Source organism: Seriola lalandi, unplaced genomic scaffold (assembly GCF_002814215.2).
Source record: "Seriola lalandi dorsalis isolate HSWRI2012SDOR001 ecotype SW California unplaced genomic scaffold, Sedor1 jcf7180002054923, whole genome shotgun sequence".
NCBI lineage: Eukaryota > Metazoa > Chordata > Actinopteri > Carangiformes > Carangidae > Seriola > Seriola lalandi.
This window is the reverse complement of record NW_019525475.1, coordinates 241,077-252,574: the sequence shown is the minus strand read 5'-3', so window position 1 is coordinate 252,574 and position 11,498 is coordinate 241,077. Positions and strand designations below refer to the sequence as shown.

At 40.5% G+C, this 11,498-nt stretch overlaps 1 protein-coding gene across 1 annotated transcript in view; it reads right to left on the bottom strand.

Moving 5' to 3' along the window:
* cdh19 (cadherin 19, type 2) overlaps window positions 1-7,556 on the bottom strand; it is a 21,084-nt gene extending 13,528 nt beyond the window's left edge. The window contains 3 exon segments of the mRNA XM_023431503.2: window positions 1,388-1,682; window positions 1,791-2,170; window positions 6,937-7,556. Of these exon segments, the coding sequence (XP_023287271.2) occupies window positions 1,388-1,682; window positions 1,791-2,036 (541 nt within the window). The 5' untranslated portion in view covers window positions 2,037-2,170; window positions 6,937-7,556.
* Between the last annotated feature and the right edge of the window lie 3,942 nt (window positions 7,557-11,498).

Below are 11,498 nucleotides of genomic sequence, written 5' to 3'. Positions count from 1 at the left end.
GGAGGGGAGGGGAGGGGAGGAGGTGAGGTGAGGTTGAGGTAGAGTTATAGGAGGGATGTTGACAAAGGGGTGGGTGGCAGTGGGGAGCGGCGTCGGCCTTTCACAGCTCAGTAAGGCTGCTGCAGGTGTGTGTGTGTGTGTGTGTGTGTGTGTGTGTGTGACAACCTCTCCAGGCCTGTAGCAATATCTCTCTCCCCATCCACCTGACCCTTGTTTTCTCTCCTTCGCACTCTGATTCAGTTTTACCTCTCTATCTCTCACACTCGCTGCCCTTTCTCTCTGCTGACCACATCCTTCTCCTCACCTTGCGCTCGACAGTATCTTTCGTTTCCCTCAGTCCTCTGAGCTCTGCCTCTCACACAGGCAGGGATTTACTGCAGTATTTCTTATTCTCATTCGCCTGCTCTCCAACCTTCCCCTCTCACTTTCTCTTTGAGTCGAATGCATTATGATTTATTACAAGTGAGATATTATGCTGCAAAAGCAGATTACATATAAATTGAAATGTTAATGTTTGTGGTATGAAAAGGGCAGTGGTTATAATAACATTATTTAAGAAATTTAGCCATAAAGGCATCCAAGCCATGATATGGAATCCAATACTTTTAACTTCCTGAACGGGGACAGATGATAGACATTCGTATAACCTTTTTGCTTATTGTCTCCGATCAAGATTTAAGTTTAGGAAAAAGATTAATTTGAAAAGGAGTAAAGCCAATAATGCAAATAAAAGCTTTTTATGCGTACAAAAGTTTGTTTCTATGAATCATCTTTTCTCTGGAGGACATACCAATAGTGAAAGTGACACATCTGATGAATAATGCCATTGTTTAGACAATCCCAAAATCATGCCGTGCCATTCAAAAAGCGTGAGCGGAATAGAGATTTTTTGTGCAACATTTCATTGCGACTCATTCAACAACTGTCAATATACTTCAGTCTGAACTAAAGTTGTTGACCAAATGATTGACAATACCATCCACAGCGAGCACGGCAAAACACTTTTACTTACTTTTAATAAATCACTGCCCTTACTGTGAGCTGCTTATATAAGGACCATCTATCCGATGTGATGTAGTTCCACTGAAAGCTCTTTACAGCAAATGAGGTCTAAGGATTATTCGGAGTAACAGGGACATACACTAGATCTCGGAAGGACGTGTCACTGCTTAATATTAAAAATGTGATGTTTTTTTTTTCTTATTCCTGTATGCCACAGATTTAATTTCATTCACCTCTATTGTATAGGGTGGGGGCAGAAATCCAACAGGGCTCAAAACTGGAGCAGATCATTTTTGTCATTATTATTATTATTCGAACTGGAGCCTTTTCCCCTCCTACCTTCAACCTCTGTGTTAAAGGGAAACTTCAGCTTTCTCAAACATACCGATTGGACACATCTCGGGGATGCTGGACACATACGGTTCGTTCTGGAACTGGGGGACATTGTCGTTGATGTCCTGCACCTTGATGATGAACTCTGACTGGGGCTCCTCGGGTTCGTTGGACCTCCTGTTGATAGCCTGAGCCTGGAGGACGTAAAAGGCCTTTTCCTCACGGTCGAGTTTCTTCAGCGTCCGGATTTCACCAGAATACTCATCTATCTCAAACACATCTCCGGCGCCTTCCCCTGATAATATGTACTTGATAGAAAACTCGCCTCGGTCAGAATCAGATTTGATCTGCAAAAAGAGGAGGGGGAGGGGGGTGAAAGCATGCTTTTCCAACGAGCTTTTTCAAAGGGAAGTACCACATCAAGGACATGGAGGACATTCAATCTGAAGCGGTACCTGGCCAATAACGCGAAGAGTGGGATCTTCCTCGGGGACAAACATCTGTTTCCAGATCCAGCCTCTCTTCAGGCGACGGTGCAGATGAGTGGACCCCTGGGCCAATTGTTGGGCTTCCAAACCCTGAGTACCTCTCATATCGCTCAGCACCCCGCCAGGAATCATAGAGAAGACCGTCACCACAGCCAAAACGCTCGGCGTGCTCATTTTAACTGTCCATCCGTGCATTTCCTCTGCACTTCCCATGGTTAGTGGGCAGGAGATGGAGGTGTTACTGGTCTAGTGGTAACAATTCTTCATTCAACAGCACAGTAATTCATGATCCCGGCAGTGCCGTATCCCATCTTGTCACAGTGTGGTTTGTATGCACGGTCATGCCTCTGAAATAAAAGTTAACAATTTAATTAATAGCTGCAGTGAGAAATTTCCAGCAGTGCACAGAGATTGCAAAATGAGGAAATTTAAATCTGTAGCAGTGCAGTAAAATCCAAAAATAAAATGTCTAATTACACAAAGCTGTTAATAAATGTGTTATGTGCTTTTTTTTTTAAAATGACAAAGCTACATTTAAAGCCTTCCTATCTGCTGTTTGAAATTAAAAGTAAAAATTTTAATGATAAGGCAAATCTAACTTGCGGAGTTTACATGTAGTAGATAAAAAAAGTATTTTGTATCATTGATTACCAACTAGCATCCGCATTAGCTAGCATTAACACTGAACACTGCAACTGAATGTGTGAAAGCTAGTTAGCAAGTGACACAGTGGTTTAAATAGTTAGTTATTTAAAAGTCCTTTGCAACATGTAAATAAACTGTTGTAACTGTAAACTATAAAGTAACAAACAAACACTTGACAGTTAGCTCAGACTAACAAATAAAGAATTGAAACAGTAAGCTAAAAGTAATGATTAGCTAAAAGTGCTGGATAAACGCTAAAAGTAATAACCGGGCTCAAATAGTTAGCTAAAAATAACAAATAAACTAAAAGCATAGCCTTCTGGATAAACAGTCGAAACGGTCAGTTTAAAACGGATGGGGGTGGTATTACAAATGCAAACTCGTAAGCCAATGTAAGCGCTGTCCACTTTTATATAATCAAGCGTTTTAAACAGTTTAAAATCAATTCAACATGACAGGCATCAACGGAAAGCTACAGCTCACCACATGGCTGTGGCGTCTCACACAAAAGGTTGCAGGGGCGCCACTCTTCAACATGACTCTGACTCTTTTTGTCCATCTGAAGAGTTATGTCAAACCCACTGCACAATAATAATTCAGATGCATAACAAATTCAAGAAAAAAGCCAATCAAGATTCCATTTTGCCAGAAAAAAAAACAAACCCTTTGTCCGAGCTTTTTGCATCCTGCCGTCGTGCACAGGCGGCTTTAAAAAGCTGCCCTCTGTTTTGAATTCAAACAAGGCTCTGCATTGTGTTTCACGAAGCAGAGCAGGGCCTGAACATCATTCCTTAAGCATGACACTGCACTCTGCAGCTGACTAATGAAGACTTCTAATTAGATCAATGTCTCCCCAGACATGAAAAACAGAGACACACATGCCTCTGACAAACTATGAATCAAATCGATGCACCAATTATAATGTGGGTCAAGAGTGTAAGGACAATGAAAGTCAGACAAGACAGCAAATTAGTTAGGGACCACACAAATACAATATCTTGCATTGACAAAAACCCCCCTAAAATTAGCAGACTTGAAATCAAACAAATTAAATTACATCAATTTAGTGTAAGTTTAGTTTAGTGTAAACACGTCACTGTCAATTCTGCTCAGTAAATTAACTGTTTCTCCTTTGAAACGACAATATGTTTACAGTATTTTTTCCCCCTGCAGCAGCGTAGGTGTTTGGCTCGAACCTGTGGATGTTGTTCAGCCTTGCTATCATTTAAGACGTTTGTCTCATAAAGGTGTTTTACCTTGAAAAGCAAAAAGAGATTATTTGTCTAGACATGAGACCCTGAACCAAAACCATACATCAGCACTCAGTGGGATTGGCGGTTATTAAGGGCTGGAAGTTACAACAACCATAATTCTTAACAATTTTTAATAGGGTTTTTTTCCCACACTGTAATATCAGCACATCACATATACAGTTCCTTAATGTGTACGCTTCCATGAAAGTGCTGCATAGGAACCGGGGTGCATGCATTTTTAGCACGGGTGGTCCCGGTGGAAATATAAAATATAGAGTATACTGCAGGAAGTTGTTTCAGCAGTTAGAATAGTTGCAGTATTAATGATTTAACAGCTCATAATGTTCATGTTTAATCTTGTGAAAGTAAATTAGCTGTCAAGACCCATTTGTAATGAGCTGGTAAAATCAATTACTGATGCGGACTTTCATTTCTGAAATTCAATTTCGATACAGGACATGAACGAGAGTAAGTGTTTGTGCTTATATATGTCTTTACGGGCCGCATTCATATGTCCGAGCGTTGTGGAGTGACATTCCAATTAGTGGCCAGTGAATCGTGAGCTGTTATAGTCTTTCATAGAGCTGCCAAGCACGCGCCCGAACCGAACGCCTTGAGCCAAAACTAGACAACAAGCCCTCAATGATGTTACTCTGAGCAACTGCTCAGCTGCCAACATGCCAAGGAGTCTGCTTAAAAATCTTCCTGGGGGTATCAGGCTTTACTGATGTGGCTGGAACAGTGCGCAGGTCAACAGATGTTTAGGTGCCAATTTAACAAGATGGGCCTCGCTGGAAATAAGTGATGAAATTCTGGGAAAATAATGGGTAAAAAAAAAAAAAAATCTCCCAGCTCCTGGTCTGTAAATAGCAATCGTGTTAGGGAGCAAGTAAAACACATGTTCATGTGTGACAGCGATCCTGATGGCGCTTGATAATAATGGTGAACCTGCCAAAGTCTGATTTTAAAAGTATCAAATATCGCGATGCATCCGTTCAATATGAGCCTTTTATTATTCCAACCCATCACTTATCACTCACAGTGTATAAGCTCCGGGAAAAATAAAGAGAAACATATTATATATCATTATATTATTATATATATATATACATTAGAAAAAAGAAGAAGAAAAAAAAAAGGCACATTTGAACTCCATGGTCAATTTTCTCCTTTCAAAAGAGATTCTCATTTCAACATGACATGCACTACATGCAGAGTGCCCTGTGGTTGACAGCCATTCATTACCTCTAATAGGCCTTCCTCCCATTTCCAGCAGACCTCCTGTAGCCTGTATGTACAGTATGCTACTCTGCCACATGACAGAATGACAATGAGCTGCAGTCTCACAATGTTAAGCACTAGATGCGCTGAGACCGTCACATTATTTTCCTATATGGTGATGTGTTTCTAGCTAATAAAACGTCGCTCTGTTGTAGTAATGGTTTTTCGGGTTGCTATTAAAACGAGGTCTAATGTGCCAACGCGAATGTTGAAACACGGTAATAAAGAAAAAGCTGCTTCCACTTGACATTGCGGATGACACGTCAATATCAACATGCCCTGCCCGCTGACTTCATGTGAGCATTAATTACGTTGTTTTTTTTTGTGCATTGGTCTTCTGACTTGCTTTGGTGAATGATAATTGAAAAAAGGAAATGGAAAAAAATGTGGAAAAATATGAAACTGTGTAAGGCTGGATGTGACAGTGGATCTAAACATGGACTCAGACCTCTCATTTAACTACAAGAATTCACAATCTTGAACAATTAAAGAAAAGAAAGAAAAAAAAAACACATCTGTTAAGCCTGACTTCTTTAAGATCACTCTTCTAAGACAATATGTCCTTAATTGGTCATTTGGGAGCCCATCATGGGACTTGCTGTTTACTGCTCAGCTCCGTAAAACAATAACACTGACATGTAGTTTATGTTTCCTAATTCAGGTCCTCAAATGAGTCTAGAGACTGAGCTAGAACAACAGGGGAATGTCAAGTCATCATGTACTTGTTAGTAAGTAATTTGTTTGATTTTGTTATGAGCACAAGTAGAAATCATTACTGCTTAGCAAAGTGTCACGAATTTCCACTGACATTTATCAGCGATAGCACTACAGCCTATTATTTGGCTCCTTTCTTTTTTCGTGGAAAACAATTAACTGATCCCGCCAAAGTTATTATTAAAGAAAAATAATAAAAAAGAAAAAAAAAAGATAGACCAGTGGATTTAAACTACAGGCTATTATCTATAAAGGCTTAATTATGATGATAAAAAGAAGTTAGCGACTAAAGTTTCACATGGAGTTTCAAAGAACATTAGACATGGACAAGATTTTTAGAGCAGACAATCATCTCAGCACTGAACTTCAGTATCCTTGAAGCTGTCATGTTTACTCCCTCAGTCTTTTCAGTCATGCCGTCTCTGGGCCCACAACCGGGAAGATGCTGTAAGGCCATGTTTTGTTAGCATTTTTCCATTTGTTTTATTGTCTTACCAAGGTTGTCCTCCATAAACTGAGTTGTGCAGTGTCAGAGTGACACCCCACCCACCTCGCCCCACCCCACCCCCTCAAAGAGAGGTCATGGAAACTCTAAAATAATCTATTTCATTGCGTGACATTTCAAATTATCTCTGAATCAAATTCTTTTTCGCTCAGTTTCCAGAGGAGGAATGTGGTGAGAGCTTGTGTTTTGTTGCTAAATATTACAGGCAAGTGGACAGGTCAGACACTCAATGAGAGAATAGTGTGCATATTTCAATTAATAAACTTTTCATCAGATTGTCAATAGAGAGGCCACAGTGATCCAAGACGTTTGTTCACAACCACATCATTTTGTTACAATTAGAATTAAACCCACTTGAAAGTATTTTCTTTAGCAATTCAAAACATCACTGACGGCTATTTGATAAAGACACAACACTGGTAAAATGCCAGCAGCCATTTTAAAAGATGCAAGAAATTTACTGACTTCTTGCTGTGACAAGCACAAAGAACCCCTGGACTCATTTAGAATTGATTGTATTCAATTATTATGAATTTCAGCCTTTCTGCTTCTGCTGCTGCTGCTGCTGCCGCTGCCGCCGCCTTTATGCTGAAAACCTCTTGTATTCCTGTTTGTATTCCTTTGCTTTCCTAGATAATGTTCAAAACTACACCTTATTATCTTCTAACAAAAGATAATCTCTTATAGGATGCATAGCGTCCAACACCACACCCACCTGTTTGTGTGATTCTCCAAGCCACTTGTCTCCAGCCGCCATCAAGAGAGATCATCGTGGGGTGTAAGGAAACACAATCTGCTTAACTAAATACCCTGGTACTGGAAAGCAATTCAGTCACCACAATAGCAGAAGCGAATGCGCGTGGTTCTCACAATGCGTAATCCCCTCCACTGACGACCTCCCCTTTTCTTCTTCTTCTCCCCTTTTCTGTCCTTCTCAAACTTCCAGGGGAAGAACAAACACTGGCTCTATTGTCTGGCATTCGCATCTGAAGACTGCTGAACACTCGGGGCCTTCATCGCCATGCAAATAGTCACAGCCCAGACTTACAAATGAATTTCTATCTGTTCGGTCTCAGTTTTTTTTTTTTTTCTTTCTTTCCTCCCCATTTTTGTGAACAATCCACTGCTTATTAGAGTGAAGCTGGAGCATGGAGGGGATGGTAATTCATCCACTGTAAGGCCACTATTTCTGCTGGTGACACGACAGCAACAGTCTGTTTTTTGACATTCAAGACGAGGGAGGGAGCGTGCTGTTCCTGCATGCCTCGTCCTGATACGGTCACATTTAAAGATTGACCTGTCATGACACTCAGTTGCAAAATAAAATGAAAAAAAAATAAAAATAAAAATTTTTCCAGTTGTTTACATGTCGGCTGCTGGTGATGAGTTGTAATATTAGGCAGGAGGGAGGGAGGGAGGGGTCAACTCTACCTCAACTCAGCTAATTTATCGTGGGCCTGTGATGTGACGGAAATGAGCCTGTCAGTCAATCTATATGGTCTTTATATTACATCAGTGTTATGGAATAAAATTGCTTTTAAAAAGATGACTAATATGGGATTAATTTGTTTGAATAATTTGTGCCCTGTATTAAAATATCTCTCACACATTTTAGAACAGGTCGCAGTCTTGCCTTTTGAATTTAATTAGCACTAATTAGTGCTGAATCTCTTTTTTTCCCCCATCCTCTTTCTGAATCTTGAATCAGTTGCACCTTCTTTAATTTTTCCGCTGTTACAAGCTGCATTTCTCTCTTTCTTCTCTTTCCTGTGTCCTTCCTCCACTCTCTGGAAATACTGTATAAAAATGAATATCGCTACTTGCAGCAACAATTAATTATCTTAATGGCGTGGGAATAATATAATCTAATTAAACTACGGAAAAAGCAGAAGCAAAATAGATAAAGTGCGTTGTTAAACATCACTAATCACTAAATCACTCATCTCTTGTTATATGCTAAATGTTTTTCTTCTACTTCAGAGCATATTTAATAACAAAATCCTTTTCTTTAGACTTCATGTTAAATATTTTTGATGTTTTATCTCTACTTTTAAGTAAATATATTCAATTGAAATGTGATCTGGGGCAATTAGCTAATCTAGCCCATCAATATAAAACCACACTGGACTGTTAGCTTGTAGGTTGTTGTCGCTAGCAGAGTGATATCACAGTAGCAGGTGTGTGTTTGGATGTCAGGTGGTAGAAAAACTCAGGTGGTGGTGATTATCGCTTGACAAGAGCTTTAAAGTTTGTTTAGTTTGAGACGAGAGGTTATCATACGTCCTCTGAGCAGCGCTACATCGTCGTGGCGTAGACCGGAGGCTGCGGTGAGTCGCTAACGGAGAGTAATGAGACAGGCTGGGGCTAGCTTGTTAGCATGCTAACTTCAGTAGGAGAAAAGACGTGACGGAATTAAGTCTGTTGCTGAACTTGCAACGCGACTTTTAGACGGTTAAGTAAACAGCTGCTAATGCTAACGTTAGCTATGTAGCAATAGCAAAACCTGCTCCTTTAAGGGCTCACAGCCAAGGGGCTGTGAAAAATATTATTTTATAATCTGAGAGGAAGATAAATGTGCATTTATTCTCCACTACAAGCCCACTGGTAATTACTGTGGTCACTCCAATTAGCCCAAGTTAAACGTTTGTCGTTATCGAGTCATTTTTGATTCGATGACAAAATAACCTTTTGGATGAAAACACCCAAAGAGGATTCATTTCGTGCATCATGCTAACCTCCGAGGGCTAATTACAAAAGTAAACAATGCTCGTAAATTCAATCGTTAAGAGAGCTCCAGTAAGGCCAAGCTAGCATTGTTGGGTGTAAATGTCGCCCAAGTGGCACCAGCCTTCGCTCACAGCTTTGTGACAGGGTGAAATTTGTTATTTGGGAAGTTGAGATTAGTTCCTCTCTGTGAACTCCAGGGCTCCCATTCTGATTCCATATCAAACAGAGAAATGTCAGGACCTGCACTGTGACATTTAAAACCCCCATTGTAGACCTTGTCTAATTGAGCCTCCCTCATTATAATGATGGAGTGTGGACCGACCACTGCAAAAGAATATCAGAGATGAAAGCTGTAGTTTAGTGCCAGCAAAAATTATTTACATTCTCGCTCTCTCCCTCTCTCTCTCTGAACGCAGCAATGAATCCGACTATCTCTCAGTCTCTGGTGACATTTCAGTCCTGTCAAATAATGGCCAGAGAGTAATGGTCAGCATATTTGCTACAAGATAAAGGTGAGTCTGGTCAAGTCAGCATTCACCAGCACGTCATGTTGTATAAATAATGTAAGCTGTTAATGGTGATATACTGCTTGCTTATGTCCCTGTATTACTCACTATCAGTGAAGACATCACTCTCCTCGCAGGAGGCACAAAGAGAAGATAATGTGGCTCTGACATTAAACTGATGATTTGTTTCTCACGCTTTCCCGCTCTATTCCGCGCCTCTGAGGGACGCTTTCCAGTATCTCAACGAAAAGCAAGATATTTTCTAATCAAACAGCGCACCAGCGTCAACATAAAGTTCACAAGTTCAGACTCACAAGAGATGAAGTGCTGAACTGTTCAGGCTTTGTCATGTTAGAGGCAGATGTGCCCTTCACGGCTTACGTTCATATTGTTGAGGCGTCTCACTGTAATTGGAAGAAGAATAAAGCGTCCTTGGCATTCTGCTCAGTCCACTGTGGTGAATTTGATGAGGATGTCACATTAAAAATGCATGTTCCTCATACGTTCTTTGGCCTTTGTCTTTAGCCATGGGAAACAGCGGACACTTATGACAAATAAGGACGGAGCTGACGGCGCCTGAGGTGGATCTCTCTATTCGACAGGAAGCGTCAGATGCTTTTCCCAGTGTCTGCCTCCTCCACACGAGACTGTGCATTTGTCAAACGCCTGGGCTGATGGAGGGGAAAAGAAATTAGGTCACAATAGAAAAAATTCAATAGACTCATAAGCATTTTTCAAAGAAAGGGAAAAAAAAAAAGACCCAAGCAAAAACAAAAATCCTTCACCTGATGAATGATGATTGTGCATAAGGACTTTCTCAGGAAAATGCTCCACTACAGCAAGCTTCTTACATCACTGTTTATCTATATTTTTGTAGTGATTTGTTTTGTTTGTAGTCATCTTCGAAGCAACAGCTCGGCCGGCCGACCGGTGGCCGGCAGCCAACTGTCGACCAGCTGCTGGCCGATTACTGGTGAGACATCTCAGGTCTCCCAGATCCTTCATGAATCTGCCACAAATGAGCACTAACTCTGCACTCGTGGGCAGCGAGGGAAATCTCCTGGAACCAGACAGCAAGATTTTGTTTGCATGAACATTTAAAGTGTTTCTGTTCATAAAATATATACCTCAAGGGAGGATGTAACTGAAGTGCATTTGATCAACCAGTGCATTTTGAGCTACTTATGTTTGACTTGAGTGCTTTGTGCAGCTATATGCCTAAAAGTTGTAGTTACTTATTGTTTACAAAACTTATATATATATATATATATATATATATATAAAATCTCAATTTAAAGTTAAGCTTAAACATGAAGTTATTTAGAAGTGTTAAACTAATCTTGCCTTATTTAAAATACTGATTTCACTATTGTATTAAAAGATATAGAGTTGCAAATGTTGGAAGTAAAAATCCCTTTCATTATTTTTTACCGTGGCCAAAATAGTTGGAGAACCTCTATGGTTTGGATGGATATGAAATAACAAATGTGTTTCTATGATATCTAGTTCTATGATAAACAGTGGGTGAGGCAGAAGGCTGGGTACATAAAAACATCAGGTGAGGAGTTAACTGTGACTATCACGGTGCTTTTCAGTGCCGGCAGGAGAAGATTACAGTGTTGAGAGAAGTGATAATACATTTCACCACTTAGATGAATGCAGTTCTTCAGATTCTTGGTCAATTATAAAAGGATTTAACAACAACAACAGAGCGTGTTGTATTTAGAGTAACACCTCAGGAGTGGAGCTGGGCTGCGAGGGGATTTTACCATGGTGGCCACACAGGGTACTGCAACACCCGCAATTTGATCCAGTCGGTCCAATAAAATATTTAAAGTAATTTATTTTATGCAATTAGTGCGCGCAGGGATCAAACAGGAAGTCAGTCGGCTTGGCCGGAGGACGTCTTGACCACAGATTGTAAATAAAGATGGACGTAGCCTCTGTGACGTTTTGAAGCTCAGAGTGTGCTACTCTGCCGTCGCCATCTTGGCAGTGCCTGACTCCGCCCCTAACTCCTGGCTAAAGAGGAGGGGCATGTGTG